This window comes from Ostrinia nubilalis, chromosome 3 (assembly GCF_963855985.1).
Source record: "Ostrinia nubilalis chromosome 3, ilOstNubi1.1, whole genome shotgun sequence".
NCBI lineage: Eukaryota > Metazoa > Arthropoda > Insecta > Lepidoptera > Crambidae > Ostrinia > Ostrinia nubilalis.
Window position 1 is genome coordinate 8704859 of NC_087090.1, and position 17260 is coordinate 8722118.

General features: G+C 37.6%; 1 protein-coding gene across 8 annotated transcripts in view; it reads right to left on the reverse strand.

Moving 5' to 3' along the window:
- LOC135087836 (tensin-1) overlaps positions 1-17260 on the reverse strand; it is a 126339-nt gene that overhangs the window by 47698 nt on the left and 61381 nt on the right. For 6 of the 8 annotated variants that reach the window (XM_063982654.1, XM_063982657.1, XM_063982656.1 and 3 more), the window contains 2 exons: positions 16374-16442; positions 5725-5904 (listed from right to left, as the gene is read on the reverse strand). In XM_063982654.1, the coding sequence (XP_063838724.1) occupies positions 5725-5904; positions 16374-16442 (249 nt within the window). Of the gene's footprint in view, positions 1-5724; positions 5905-10887; positions 11268-16373; positions 16443-17260 lie in introns of those variants that run through there. The other 2 variants (XM_063982661.1, XM_063982662.1) reach the window with 2 other exon arrangements.

Consider the following 17260-nt stretch of genomic DNA (forward strand, 5'->3'; position numbering starts at 1 on the left):
CATTAAAATTCCATAAGCCGTCCCTAGCCGGCGTGGCTAGCTGTTGTTCTCGTTGAATTGGTAAATATTTTACGTTACGCAACACGATTCGACGCCCGTGTGTTTCACAAACTAAGTAAACACCGAGAATAATAATGTACAGTGATAGACTATCTCTATCTTGCTTCATTTCAGAAAGCTAACTTGTTTTTGGGTATTGCTATTGTTTGGAATTCGTTAAAGGTAGAGTTAACGAAATCTGAAAATTAAATATTACCTTCTTTTGTCTGTAACTGATTCATTAGTCAATTTTGAGCGCAAAAGTCTAAAATAAAATAGCGATGTCTCATTATACATCGCAGGAATAAATAAAGACACAAGACAGCTTCGTCCTCAGTCTCTACGGAATAGATAGCGATTAGTTCGTCTGCAGTTCGCCGCTGATACAAAGGAAGTTTCTCGCGAAAAGATAAAAAAGGTCCGGCCTTCCACTATCCGCAACATTCCCTTGGAATTCTAACTAAATTATTCATTCTCGACTTCAGAAGCTAAAATACGGTCTCATCTGCGTATCCCTTTCTTAAGCTCATGCATTATTCATGGAAACGTTGCGATTTTCTTAGCGATTTAATTCTGCATACGTGGTTGGAAATCTCGACAACATATTCGATACTTTTATCCCGCGAATAAGATATACACAGTTTCCGAATGATGCTATAATATTTCTGAGAAAAAACAAGGTCTATAATGCTATCGAAAGTTTTTCAAATAAGTAGGTACGAGTACATAACGTTTATTCGGATAGTGCCAACGTGCCTAGACTTCGAAAACTTGTAAGAATAAAAATAGTACCAAAGTGTGCCGATAACTTTTCACTTTGAGACCTAAGTAATTGAACTTGCTGAATACTTATCAAAGTTTCCCAATATTGACTCTTGCAGTTCGCCTCGCCCGACCCTTCAAATAATGTAAACGAGTTAGTGGACATCCGAGTCCATATAACTTATGAAAGTTAAATCCGTCGCTCAAACACGGAACTGGGTCAGTGCTATATAAGAGTCCAGCATAAGGTAATGTTGGTTATTGGCAGCGTTTCATCAGGCAATAAGAAGCGACATTAGCACGGAAGGAGGGTGATCGGTGAGACGACCAATTATTGGAAGTGCTGTTGTGGGACTTGACAAGAGTGGTTAGAGGGAACAGAAAGTGTACCTAAACATACACATACATAAATGAGTATAGTAAGAAATTGGGATCTATTCATTCAAATAAATGTGGAATACAGATACTGGGCTGAAAGGATACCTATGTCACAGAATAAGTAATAGTACAGGTACAGAAGGATTACTCCGCAAGACGATTTAAATAAATGCGAGTCTTGTTACGACGCGATACAGTGGAATTCAGCTCGCACAGCACTACGTACTTACAATTTTATTCACCTACAAGTTTTGTCTCTTTCTATCGCGTGCCTCTGAACTCTTCTTACGCTGTTAGGGTTGCTGTCTAGTAGTGTCTAGTAAAAAAATAATTAATCTACTTATTTGTAATGAGGTACGTATGTAGGTAAGTACGCATTCATTATGGAAAACCTTGGGAGAGGCCTTTGTCCAGCAGTGGACGTCATTTTTGGCTGAAACGAACGAACGCATTTTGAGCAGTACTCATGGTAGGCTAGGTTCCTATACTATCCTAAGAATTATTGATTACCTACATGGCCAACATACCTTTCAGCATCTTTGGGAAGCGAAAAAAAAGATAAATCCGGTAGATTTCTTTTCGAATTTAAACACCCGAACGCCGCACAATAATATTTCTTTCTCTTTATGTCCATTTTTAAATAATACTTCGATCATAGAATAAGGTACTACAACGCACGCCAGCGTCCTGACGGGCGCGCGTGTGACACTCGACTGATATAATACCCGCCGGCGGGGCGCTTCGCTGTAGGTAATTATCGGATGTACCGCGCGGAGTGAGCCAGGCCTGCCTATGTTGAATAAGCTTTGAACCGTGATTTCAGGCCATGCTCATGCGTGTGAATTTAAAATTTCAAATCGGAGGAAATATTTTTTTAAATATCGCACAAGTAGATATTTTTTATATATTTTGGTAGTTGGTTTTCTTTGGTATATAAATGTGGTCTATTCCGAGAGCGTCCAAATTTGCATGTTTTATGACTATCATCATCTACTTATAAAAAATCTAGTTAAGTAGCGTGAAGGTCAGCAGCGGACTGACGACGTCCGATAATGATGAGGCATTATTGGTAGAGCGTCTCACGATTTGCGGCTTGATAGGCACCCTACCGATCGGGTCATCAATTACTCCCGCGCACAATTACACCATTAGCATGGCAGCGGCCGCGGAAACTATCGCTATACACACCGCCGTCGACGCTAATGCTCGTTAATGCACTCGAAGCGATAGCTGGGCTCGCCTAACGTTTGTTGTTGTAGTTTTCCTAAAAAGAGCCACTCACACTGCGCCAGATTTCACTTCGCCAATTCCATTCAAAACCAACTTGAGAACAAATAGTGCCTAGACAAACCTAACATAGGAATTAAAATGATATTATCTAAAAAAAAAAGAAGTTTTAAAACTAACTCTCATTGTTCTGCGACTCTATGTGTACCTACGCATAGATTTTGCTTACATAATACTATTTGCAGTACTAAAGTATTTATAGTGCTTCCCTAAGAAAACTTATATAATTTCCATTTCTTTTCAGAATATTTCAGTTCACAAAATCATTTTTTCATCTTCATAAAATATAGATTACCTACACTCTACATTTCGTAGACTACGAAGAAACAGCTATGAGTTTTACAATTTGCATCGATCTGTTTGTTAGAATAAGAAGTTGAAGCCGTAAAACTTTAGTGAACTCGCTACGCTTTAAGGAGAGCTAGTTTATTAGAATACAAATAAATGTATGAAGTTTATTCATTCAGATTCTAAACGCTTCTCGAGGCCTCGCTTGGTTCATTTAACTTCATGTGTACCTACTTTAACTTTTGTATTTTATGTAGTATGTTCTGTGGTAGTGTGCAATAACCGTGCTCAAGTCGGTCATTAGGCGAGTGACATCATTGATCCTTCCTTTGGCTGCTAATTCTGAACGATTACGTAATTGTAGTAAAATGTCTTCCTTTTGGTTTATTCATTTTACATTTATTCGCGAAATAAAAAGTACGCCAATCAGAATCAACCATGTCTTATAAGATATTTGTGGTAAATAATAGTATGTTACACAATATCTTGTACTTATTTGATTCAATTTGTTTATATCTTAATTTGTTATTATCAGTTGATATACAAACTAAAAACGACTTTTGATTAACCGGATTTAATTTATTTTTGTAATCACACTGACGCTATCCATCTTCGATAGCTCTATAGGATCCTAATCTAACAACCGGTCGTTTGCTGGCGGCATGCATTTGTAGAAAGCACCTCTATTAGCAACTAGATTCAGGGAAATGTTTTGCAAAGTGTCACTTGCTAATTTATAGCCGGAGAACCGGTGATTACATATCTAAAAGATTGTAAAATAATACGTTTTACAACTAAATAAATGTGCATCTTTTATTTTAAAGTACAAGAAAAATGCACCTGCTACTTTCTTAACTTGCCGTTTAAATCATTATTGCTAACTTCTCTGTCAGCCTGTCACGCAATTTCGCAATCACAAATCTACTTAGCAGTTACTTAAGTAGCTGTTGTTTCAGTATATAAATTTGAATTGTTGACTTGCGCGTACGCAGCTGCGCCGCAATGCTCGGTGAAAACTGTTGGAAGGTGCGTGGGCGCCGGTGGAAACAAATGGCCAGTCACGATCGATGCCCAAGCTCCTGGACTCAGTATAAATAGCCATCATATCCGGTCTTTCTTATACCTTATTTGTCCGCAATTCCTTATTCAAGAAGGCTCATTACTTTACCGCGTTCTTTGATAAAAAAATATGTAAGAATATTCAGGTGCACTATGATGTTTGTTTTTGTATTCTTGGGTAGGTTAGGTCTACGATGTATTGAAAGTCTTGACTAGGTCATAGAACAAAACAGTAGTTAACTATTATGAAACGCAACCTTGTAGGTACCTAAAAATAAATCTTTAGTTAGCCACGGCGTAGTTTAGCGACAATAGTCGGTGGTCCGCGTTCACTAACCCTCTGTTTATGCGCACGCGCACAAAGGTGCATTATCGAGGCAACAGGAACTTGCAAGTACGCCTCTAGCTTGGCCCAGGCTCACTCGATTATGATTTATGACCAGTTAATGCAAATCTATAGTTGGAAAGCACTGGCACTGCAATGCATACCGTCTCACAGCCGACTCAGTTTACGAATAGCTCGTGACGGCAATAAAGCTGTCACTGAATATTGAACTTGAGTATTGGAAAACGTCGAGAAAAATTAGTTCTCCCATGGCTGTTAAACTTAGTCATTCAATTTATTTTATGTATTTTCAAGTTTTTCAACCATAAATCTTAAACTTCGTTGCGCATTTCTTGCATCGTGAATTCCTGATGCAGGCGTAAGGTGCACTGGCTCAGTGTCGGCGTGTGAGGTGCGCGCGCGCCTAGTTTGACGGGTTAATACCACGTCCCAGCGAACCCTCTCATTTAATTCAATTTTCTGGACTGCACACAAATTGCCTGCACGTCAATCAACTGTTTACCTGCCAGTTATGCCTAGGGAGAGGCACAAAAACAAACATAAAGCAAACATTCAGAATTTCCGCTTTTAAAATAATTACAGGCACTAACTTTGATGGCGAGATATGAACATGAACGCATGAAACTTAGAAATATTCTCATGTGATGAGAAACGCTGATGGTAATGTAGATAAAGGTTATGAATTTTATTAATATTGCTCATACATAATCATCGATTTGATTTACAAGCAATCTCTAGTTAGCAAATGCTGTTTGAAAGATACCTAATAATTTAATGGTTATTTCTGTCTTCATACAAGTTAATGACTATCTAATAATCTCATATTCTGTCTTCACAAAGTAAAGTTACGTATTAAAAGTGCACTAAGTAAATACATAGAAATTTACATTATAAAGGTGCCAACTAGAGGAGAAAAATGAAGATGGAATATTTCAGCAAAATTTTAGCAAAATAAAATGGTATCACAATTATCCATAATCAATTATTTATGTTTAGATCTCAAATACAAAATATATGATCTTACAATTAAAAAATCATTCTTTATAATATTAACTCTGTGGTTTAACCTATTAACCACAAATATCTACACTAACATCTTTGCCACAGAATATCACATTTAAGTTTATTAATTCTATTTTAATAGTTATTTTAAGTGACCCATTGGTCTCTACATTTTAAATATTTTGCAATATTAAAGCCTAACTACAAACAGGCCATTGTCAGTCAGCTATGTTGTTCACACGATTGTTTTATTATTGTCGTTGACTATAGTGCTCTTATCAGAATCTACTTCACTTCAAAGAAATTAATTAGCCATATCTATATCATGCGCTAGCGCTACAAGGTCGGGTTATCTAGGAAATTAATGGCTAACCGGGTTTAGAACTACAGCATCATATATTGGCATTAATCTCGCGCGTACTTCATAGGATTAAAAATCAATTGATCCGTCTTGTATGTTAATCTTAAGTGCTTACGTCAAGCACGTATTATAATAGATGACACGACTGAGAATTAGTTACAGTGCAGCTAAGGTTATCAAGGATAGTCATCGGCATGCTTACCGTGATGGTGTCATAGATGCCGTTTTGGTCGGAGCGTAGCGGCGCGGGCGCGGAGCCGGGCGGCGCGGGCAGCGGGGCGGCGTGCGCCCGCGCCGGCGGCGGCGACAGCGGCAGCGGGTCCCCATTGCGCGCCCATGTACGGTGGATCTGCCAGCTTGTGTCTGAGAACCTGGCTCTGTCCTGTGGACAAAATGATAGAAAATTCTAATAAGTCCAGTCACGAAATCGTAATAGTTAAGTTGTTTATCTCATTTCAACCTAATGACGTCAATTGCGTGCAACCTATCTAAATGATTGCCTATTATGTTATATAAATCATTTCAATCTTTTTATGGCCATGATTTTCTTTTTCAGCATCATTTGTGGAAGACTGGAAAATCTTAATGAATTTTGTTTTTCTTTAGGTAGCGTATAATCTTTCTGTGTAATGTAGAGTCTGATATTGATTCCACCAACCATTAGCATTCATATCACGCTAAAGGTTTCTCAGCTGGACTTCTTTGTAACACAGACCGCATTTAGGCAGGATATCAGCTATAACTAATCTAAAAAGGCTCCAGCCACGGCCACTGGGTAACCTAATGACATACTTGGGAGTTTCTAATTAGATAGACAAAAGCAGTTAGGAAAATATATGTTCACTCAACAATCCGTAATTGTTTCACTTACGTGGGCAGTGGGCACCTAATCTAATAAAATACATCGGAGCATTTATTAAATAACCTATCGTTAAATCAATTTATCGAACGTAGCTACGGAAAAACGCTGACACTTTAGAATTTATGTGGCGAACTTGTTGAGATACCATCCAGATAATTCGAGTGAAATTGAATAATGATTGGTTCGATAACTTGCCGGGGGCGAGAGAAATTTGGGCACCGACGAATTTATTTTCCTTAAAAACAGGCGTGTTTATGAATAAAGCGCTCAACTTAGGATATAAAGCAAGAGCTGAAGTTATCATCTCGAAAACCAGCTCATTGTGTTTTAATCCTGGATATGAGTCTACATAAATTACGGCAAAAAGGTTTATAAATAATGAGCGGTACTTTTGACCAGAAGGCGTTACAAGTACAGGTTATTTCAAAACCTCTGCTCTACAATGTGTGAAAATAGCACAGCAGGTAGATAAGATAATAAACATCCCACGTGGGTTTGCACATGCATGGACGTAAGTATACGGGTTTAGTTCGTATTGCGTTGTCTTAGAGGTCAATATGTGGGTACGAGTGTTCGCGGGATGCAGCGCGATCAGGGGCGCGCGTGGGCGCGTGCACTCAGCATTTCGTTACCACTTCTCAGCACGTATCGCGCGATAAGCCAGCACGAGGAATTAATAAAGTTATCCACACCTTCGTGGATACCGTTCAGTCTTTAATGTCATCAGTTCAATTGACACGACTTCATGTCTCGTTTATTAAATTACATTACAAATCAATAACAAGATTGCCTGATTGTTTAATTATATCAATCGCTTTAATAACCTATCATAATCATTATCATCACTGTTCTGTTCTGAGGCCTCTTGGCTGTATCAGCTAATTTATTTTCAATGTTTTTTCTTATTATCTTCTTTATTATCATTATCTAACAATAAGATCATAATTTGCCGAGAAATAGCGGTTAAGAGCACTTTCCACTAGATACTGGATTAGCGCGCGATACGCGAACATGGCAGAAACATTTATTTATGAGCCCAATAATGGATGGACGCAGATACAGGGGAGGATAAACTGGCGGGATAATTGATAAAAGGCCGACTAGAATATAAAACGAGCTAATGCATCAGGTAATGCAAGTTACGATTAGGTTACTATCGTAAGAATAGCTACTTTACATTGCCAATATAACTAGGTACTGAGAATTTATCGAATTGCACAAAGACCGAATTGGCCACGTGCCACATCATTACAATTGTAAAAGCTGAATAAAAACGTTTAATCCGTAAACATTTCAATCAAATTGCAAGCAAGAGGGATTCCTCGCATTGCATTGCTAAATTCATTAATTATTAATTCTTGAGGCTTGCTGTAGCATAAAAAACTTCTCAATGACACAATTTCAAGTTATCTCTATCTATCTTGATAATTTAATTGAATAGACAACGACCAAACTCCATATAAAGTTATCTAATAATAATCATAGTCAATAACAAATTTGTTAAGGCTATTTAGGTTTAGTGTTCAAACAACCGGATCCAATCCACACTTAATTACTCTGATACAGTCTCATAAAATATGTATGCGGAGATTGCGATTCCAAAACGTGTGAATTGCCAATTAATTTAAAATATCTACGGGCTCTTAATGAACATTGAATGCATATTTTATACCCATAGCATAATGCAGGCAATATAAACTTTTAATCAAGTCTATGTCGCCGCTTATTGAACAACAATATTATAATGCGAGTCGGTGATTTAATTGACATCCAATGCCTCGTGAATAGAATGGATAAATAAGCCATTCACTGTACCCACTAATAATAAAGAGCAGTGTCAATATATCGTTTATGCGAACTTTTATCATTGTGCTTACTTAACATTGACAAGGTCTCGATTAAATGCTGATTAGTGCTAACTTAAAATAAACAAACATATCTATCAGTAAATGACGACATTACTGAGGAAAATTATGTGTTGTTGTGTGGGTCATTAGGCTGGGTACGAGCTACGTTTCGGCCATGTCCCGGGCGTGCGCGGCCTCTAATCTGCACATTAGCATCTAGAAGGCCTTCATTAGGCCTACACTACTGCAGACCTTAGGGCTTAGACTGAATAAAATTTATTAAAAGATTATTAAGTGAACTGTATCATTTGTTTCATCTCTTATGTAATTTCTAATCAAATTAAGGCTGGGTTGTACCGTCTTACTGTAACTTTAACGTCAAAAATATGTCAAACTCCATACAAAAAACACCGGTTATCGTTATAGTTGCCGCTAAAGTTAGGTGGTGCAACTCAGCCTTAGAAAATAACATAATCATAAAATATAGTCTGAAAAGTATACAACATATTGATTATAACAGAAAATACTCATGAAGGGACTGAAAAGTATACAACATATTGATTATAACAGAAAATACTCGTGAAAATACACACGACCTTATGTGTTTTATTCCCAAAGACATAGATAGCGTTAAGTCGAACTCATTTGGATTAGAAAGACAGTTAGCACTTATGTTTGCGGAAGGCCTGCCCCACGTACAAGAGCCAAGGACAATCGTTCTGCGCGTTAGCCGCTGCCACGCGATTACAGCGGAGATAGCGACCGCTGTCTCTGCGGGCTTCTTTTATCCTTTTATGTCATCTTTAGTTGCCGCCTCTACTTCGCAAATAGTCGGACGGAGCCCCGTTTACACGTCCTAGAAACAACTCGCTAATTTGCTTGCACTTTCAACATCGTGCTATCGAGAATTTGCATGCGATCTCACTACATATTTTAGCTGCTACGAATGTTCGAGGATTTCGACGAGGCACAAGAAAATAAATGGTAAAATTAAGAAAAAAGAAAGTAATGATGAACCCGATTCACAAATATACATTTCTATAGTTACAGAAGTTGACAATCTCGGTATCTCCTCCGATATCTCAACTGATACTTAGTAGTTTTTAGCACTTTCAACATCATGCTATCGAGAATTTCCATGCGATCTCACTGCATATTTTAGCTGCTACGAATGTTCGATGATTTGGACGAGGTACTATGTTAGACAGTTCAATAAAATAAATGCTAAAATTAAGAAAGAAGAAAATGTTAATGAACTAGATTCATAAATATATGACTCTACATTTCTATAGTTACAGAAGTTGACAATCTCGGTATCTCCTCCGATATTTCAACTGATAGTAGTTTTTTAAATCAGGTCATGAGACTTTAATCTATAATCAAGGTGTTGTCCTAATCGTCGAGTGTTGTTAGTTATTATTGGATACTAAAACATTTGTCAGCTAGATGTTTGGAATCAAACCTCATAAATCTTAACTTCTGTATTTATTCCTGTCTCAAGTACAAATTCAGATTGCAGGATATGATTGTTTAAAGAAATCCTACAAAAACAAGCACTTAAGACCCGAGTTTAGGTCTTACGTAACATTGTAGAGTCTATGAGAAAGTTGTCCTCGATACAATCTTTTAAAATGAGTAGACAATTAGACAAGGTTATTGAAACTTCCGACAGTTTTGTATTAAGTAATATTTTTTGTTATTTCTCTATTGCTTTTAGACATAGATACCTACCTGTTTCTGAAAGTCAAAACCATTTTTAGTGGACTAGACATACAGTTTAACGTCCGAATGCGCCTTCAAGTTCAAATAAAAGGCACTATGTAGCTCCTACTCACTATTTGTGCTGTACTAATGTCGTGTCGTGCTAAATGGTAGCCGGCTAAATAGCCACTGCATACTTGTCCTGCTATAAGTATCTCGTATCTACTGCTTTATTAACGCTTGGCATTGAAGTACGTAGTTTGACACGGTTATTTAGATTTAGATCTGCCATGTTTCTGACGTTTATTTACTTGGCACTGTCCATTATACTTATTTGTATGGTTTTTGAAAATTTGCATCCTTTGCTATGAACTCTACATTGGCTATACCGCCATATGATATTACTTAATGAAATAATATATTCCACGACAGCCCACGAGATGATTGATGGTAGGACGTGGGCGTTGGGATGTCGTCTTAAAAGTTACATAACTTTTTAATCCTTTAATACACTGTGATATTGCTACCAATAGGTATTTAATATGTAAACATTCGCTAATACAAAGAAACCAGATCGAGTGCCAGAAGTTCTAATCACACATGTTTAGATTATTTCAATTCGCAGAATTGAATTGTATTAAGTGGCTAAACGCGTCCGCACAAACCGCGGCCTCTGCCTGATAAGATAACCTTGCCTTTCAATTTACTTCGGCAAACGTACGTACACCAGCGCCTGCGCCGGTCTAGAAAAACAAGCAAATAATACGCTTATCAATCACCTTCAGGAAACCCTACGCGCTCATATTTCAATTTCCGTTACTTAATCTCTATTACTATCGAGAACTGAATATAAAGGGGGACTCTATGAGAGAGAGTCGTTATCGTAAGGCATTGTATGGAAGCGCTAAAGCCATCATTATTTCATGCTGTCGTGTAGAGTCGACCGTGCACCTACCTCGTGCTCAAAGGGATCGTCTGTGCGGGAAACCCGTTTCTGTTTATCTCCGCTGAACGACAGCCTCCTCTTGAACAACTTCATCTTTGAGCCGTGGTCGCCGGCGGCGCTGCGCAAATGTCACCTCAGCTCCGCCTCACGCGGCTATCATTACTTAGGTATTACGCGAACGTCTTCACACTTGAGATTTTAGTTTAAAACCACTGGTGTTTTGTAATCATATCACTAGGGTTATCCGCGATTTTTTCGAAAACCGCGGGAACCGTTCGTGTTTTGGTGTCGCGTTGGTTGATGTATCGTCCGGTCGACAGGTCGGAGCGAGGTCGCATGCCGTGTGCTGCGCGCGGCCCGGTCGCGCTCGCGGCGCGCACTGTCGCGGCGCGCGGCACTCCGCGGTGGACTGCGGGCACTACACGCCCCCGATTTTTACACATCAATCATAATCAACCACGAAAAAACCTTTTGTTCACTAATTTCACCCGACGCTGAAGCCTTCATGTAACATGGCCAGGGGAAATGAGTTCGGTTAGGACATCCATCTTTTTACACTTAACACATAATGTGTAGGTAGGTACATAAAACGCGTTGTTGCGCCACCATGTGTTTACAGTAATATATCTGCACTCTGTTATTACTATGATTGCAATTACTGATAAATATTGAGTGTATAAATACGTAAGTGTTCATTTGCAGCGTTCTGAAACTTGTATATAAAACTTTCTGCGCACATTTTAAACGTTTGTGTCAATAACAATTTATTGCTAATCGCAATATTTACTTACATGTACAGAACTTGTTAGGTATTCTATTTTTATTTCAACCACATTACGTAGTTCACTAATAGTGCCTACGTAACCTAAGTTCATAGTAGTTCGTAGCCACGAATAAATAAAGCATCCGTTCCAGTCGTAAACAATGCACCAAAATGGGACGAGTTACAGTTTGTAGACCGCGTGTGTTTGATAGGTGTCAATTCCACGAAATGCAGCATTAAATTGATGTTGTTTGTTTACAACCATTTACATTTTACCTACAGTGTTTAAGTAAGTATATATTATGTATAGTTCGCTACAGAGACTCTGTGTCCGGGTCGTCTCGTCGTAAACACAGTATAAGGTGCTACTTAATTAAGCTAGATAAATAGACTGTCTCACTGCTTATCTAGCACACAGATTGTCTCACTACACGCGCTTCAGACATAGATCATTGTTAGGTACTTACTTAATACAATACATAGCTGTTTGTAAAGAGCCAGACTGTCTCTATATCTATGGTCAAACATGTATCTTTCAGCAGTAATACAGTGAAATCTATCCACCTAATTCTAAGTATTGCATTATGCACTTATGTGCATTTTAATATTGTAATTCACGACAGCTTAACAGAGGTCAATATTTCGGCAACAACAAATTACGACAGCAAATAAGAAATCTGCATAAATATGGCTTGATTTACACGTGCAAAAAATACTTTTGAAGCCCCGTTATAAGTCGACCGTCAACGAGGAGATTAAAATTTGCTCAGACGCCGACAATAGGGTTCGTAATGATGTGTGCATGCACCTACCGCGCCGCAGGGCTGGCGGCAAAAGCAACCAAGGCCCGAAATAAAAATTCACTACGTGGGCCAGGAAAAGAAAACTGATTTTTCGGGAAAAATATTTTATAGTCATACCCCTTTCATATATGTATATCAAACCCCTTTTTGGAACTAAACATCATAACACATAATTTTAAAAGCCTACTTGCATAAATAGTCTGTAGTATTTTTTAAAAGCCTACTTACATAAATAAATGAGTTTTATGAGTTTTTAAACTATACAAATTTGTCTCTCTACTAGACCTGTGGTTGACTGGCAGAGAATGCCACTTGGCATTAAGTCCGCCACTGTACAGTTTTATGTGCAAAAGTATAAATAAATAAATTATCACTTAGTGCGCAATAAAGAAAAATATAAAAAAATACATTAATTACTCAAAAAAAGAAGTTGATACACGCATGACAGTCACTATCATGAAAAAATACTGAAATTCAGCCAAGGATTCAATAAAGCTTCAATTTATACCCAAGTTTGAATCTAGTTTTGAGTGTCGCTTTATGATACGAACTTAAAACCAACACGCGGGAAACATGACTCAATAACGCGACAGGGAATGGAAAGCTATCTCGAGGGAATATCTGCAAGAACATGGCGTTTCGCATCACTTCGGTTTATTGGAATATTTTCTCGACACTTATTTTCGACAGATGTATCATGTATCCTAGAGTCTATCGATCAATTCTGAATTTAATACAATTTTTGGCTGGATGGTCAGTTACTTTGTAGTTATTGCATTAATAGCATTATGTACCTACCTAAATCAGTGTCAGTAACTTCACTGAAATCAACATTCTTAGGCAAAATGGGTAATACAATAAATTTTCTTTTACCATTTTAATTTCGCAAGAATAAATGCGGTAGCATAACAGCCCTAAAGGGGCAGCACAAATTATGACATTTGTAAGACCTTCGCAAATATTTCATTGTGGGCAATAAAGTGTAATTGATTGCACGCCGGCCCCGACTCCGTTCATTCCACTTATAAATTAACCGTTTAAATAACCACATAAACTATAATCTCAGAGAATGAGATATTTGCCGTTTTTAATTGAGATATCAAATATTTCAAACTCACGCTCTACACTATAATAATGAGAACTGTAATTCACGTCATGATTTCTAGTATTACATTTAAATACGAAATAAAAAGAACCTCTGTGGTTTTGAGAGAATAATAAAAATAATATATCTCTACCTATTTAAATACTGGTCTAAGCCACTGACTTTGTGTGCTACTAACTCAAGATAACGATTTTGATATGTATGTAATGTAATGAATAGTTTTCTTGAATTACCACAAGCTAATTCATAGAATCTAAATCAATACTTATATAAAGATTATTTGACCCAAAAACTCGTATGTCAACGCCCCATCACCTATCTCACCCATTTCCTGACCGGTCAAACTAACTTTTCGTGGCGCGTAATCCCAAATGTCATTCTAAGTGGTTGTTAGTGTTTGGGCAAATATCAAACAGGAAGAGGAATGTTTGGAATGCGGCGGGAGAGTTCGCTCGTGTTTGCCTTGTGGTTAGCACTTTCTAAATCCTTGCTGGGAGGTTAGCTTGTGCGTGTAGTTTGTCACTCGAGTAAAAGCTTATGAAACTATACTCCAATAGTTTACTACGGTCATATCGGGTGATACACTTACCTAGATCGAATAGACGGTATAACTTAGATATCTTTGAACGGAATGTAATATAGTTCACATAAATAACTCTTGATTTTCTTGAACATAATGGATTTAGGTAACGACCAGGAAATGTCAATGATTTGTAATAAATGATACCTACTACTGTTTAAAAATAATTTAAATGGTCTCATTAACCTTTTTATCTAATCAATCAGCATCACACACGTGTGTTACTACCTAAGTAAAATATCTATCCACCTGCTTATCACGGAAAAATAAAGTGGTTTTGTCTCAATCATTTTAAGTAGGTAGGCATTTAAGCTCCATTGCACACACATAATCAAGAAAATGCAATAAACATTTATAGGCCATAGAAAAGACATGCAACTGTAGCAATAAAATTTAAAATACCATGTTACTGATATCATACGTTTTGAAGAATATTGCACCCCTATACATATAGCTATGTACTTATGAAGTGGTTAGTCATGTTATTACTTCCAATTTGTGCTGCAATTCGAAGGAGTAATGGTTATTTAATGGAATTTCAAAGAAGAGCCTTTAATCGAAATTGACCGAATCGCGTTCTTCGAATAGCTGTAACACATTGCAGCGAACGACCCGATTTTTCAGCAAATGGTGTGAAAATGGAGTGGATGAAGCCGTGCGCTCGCGTCGCCCGCGCCGCTTTCTTGTTCACGACCCATAATCGTAATGGGAGGTAATATCAGCAATTTCCAGCTCCAAAGAGCCTCTTATATCAGCCGTATCTCGCGCCGACCCATCGGATGCCCTGAACACCGAATATGCCGACTTAATGACGCTTTGAGACCGCTCACCGAAATAATTATCCTAAATTCATTTATACTTCAAATTTTCTCCAATTATCGGTTTAACATACCGTACAAGGGTTCGTTTAAAAGTTTATTTTATGTTTTCGCGTGGACGGCCATAAAATTTCATTAAAGTCTGATAAATTATGATATCGTATGTTATGTAGGAGATAAAATTTCATTAGGTCTTCGTAATATTTATCGATATGGCATGGTTACTGCACTTACTGCTCATTTGTGTTGTCTTTTCGCTGAATCAATAAAATTGTCATGCTTTAGATCTCAATCGGTTCGACAAGTAAATAAAATATGTAGATAAACAGTTATGATTGGACGGTAAGTGGTAGTACTAGCTTGGGGGAGCTTGTTACGGTCAGTGCTTGAGTCGTTACTACTGAAGTTAAGCAAGCTGCGCCGCGGATGGCCTTTTCTGTCAATCAAACTCAACTCAATCTCCTTGTTTCAGAAACGGTGACTCTTTTGCCCAAATATCTCGGCGTAGAGGCCAGAACAGCCAGGGGATTAAAAGGCAATTAAGTAGAGGCTGAATATCTAAGTAAGTGTTTTATTAACATAAATCTGTGTTTAAAATTACAGTTTATAAACTGAATAAAGTCCATAACATCTACGAGTATTACGAAGAATCACACTTTACGTGTTATTCTATACGTAAGACGAAAGTTACTCCTGAAGTGGGTGAACAAAATAACCTATGTTATGGTATTTATTCCAACTCGAACGTGCTACGTGGAAATGAAATTGTTTTCATTTTCGTACAATATTATACGAGTGTTTTCATATGTTGTTCTGACTTGTTTGCGAGTTCCCAAAAATAAATGCCTGTTTAGAATACCCATATTTACAACCGCCCCTAAAGTTGGAATTTAGATGGAAATGAATGGAATGTGTCAAATTGTTTATGTTTTCATTTGAGAGTTATAAAACACGTTTTGAGCTTTGCTTGTCAAGTATCTTTTGTGTGTAATTCTGTGAGTCACCATTCATAAAATAATACTTGACGTACATATATTTCTTTTAGTTATTGTGACTCACAGAATTTACTCCTCTAACATTCATAGCAATTACTGGTTCAATCTTCTCGTTATAAGGTTTAGAACTAGCTGTTAATGCGTCATCATAATCATTTTTAAGCTACTTTAGGTAGGATTATAAAAAAAATATTGTTGAACCCAACAAACTCTATCTTCCCTTATTTATATTCACGTTTATATGTTTAAAAGTACCCCTCCTTCTGTCGTAGTCGGGTAAAAACACCTAAGTAGTAACTATAACGCTATAAAATAGATTGAATCGAATTGAAAATAATATAAATAAATAAACCGTCACTGGCTCTGGCTTAAAAGTGAACCTTTCCGAATTTTATCACTTCCATTAAAATTTAGAATCAACGATCACTTACCGAGCTCTGCAAGTGCGCCAGTATCTGCTCAGCATTGGCTGGGTCCGCCAGCTCCACGGCTCCTGACACCTGCAACGATACCCCGCTCCATTAACTGGGTCAATCGCTCCCGGGGCAGCAGGGCAGCAGGACAGCGCCGGGGAATTATTCGCCCCAATTTTTTGTTTTGTTTCCCACTAATACATGATGCAACAACCAATTTGTTGTAGTCAATAAGTTATTACTTTGCCCGGCTTTACTACTTTGTGGTGGGCGTCAGTTATTTTATTAAATTGTATACAATTATTTTATCACAATGAAAGTTGAAGAAGTGAATGAATGGATACTAAATTATAAACATAATAATAGAAAAACATCATCATGTGAATACAAACAGCAATAAACGGCGCGTCACTCACGTTACGAGAAAGGAAAAGAAACATAAAAATATAATATGATGCTTATTGCTTCAACATTCAGTCTATTATTCATCTTGCTTCGACACACAATCAGAAAAACCTTTATTTCGCCTCGCTAAAGCTCTGAGACTTTGTCATAAAGTTACAAAGAAAATAGATAAGATATTCTTAACACGTTGAGTGCGAAACCAGGTCTATAGACCTTGTGTACGTCTCGCTTACCGTGCGGCTAAGAAAATTATAGTCTTCCTTGTCGTGCGAAAGGCATAACTTCAATTGGGTCCGGTGTAGGAAAGTGATGAATATATATCTATGATGTATTCTTAAAATAGAATCCAATGATGTACCTACCTTAATACCAGGTTTATAGACCTGGTACCGCATGAAAGTAATAAAATGTCTTCACAATGCGAAACCAGGTCGAATCACCTTGTACCCTGCGCACCTGGTACCGCACCCCACGCTAGCTTCGTGCAGCCAGTGTTGCCT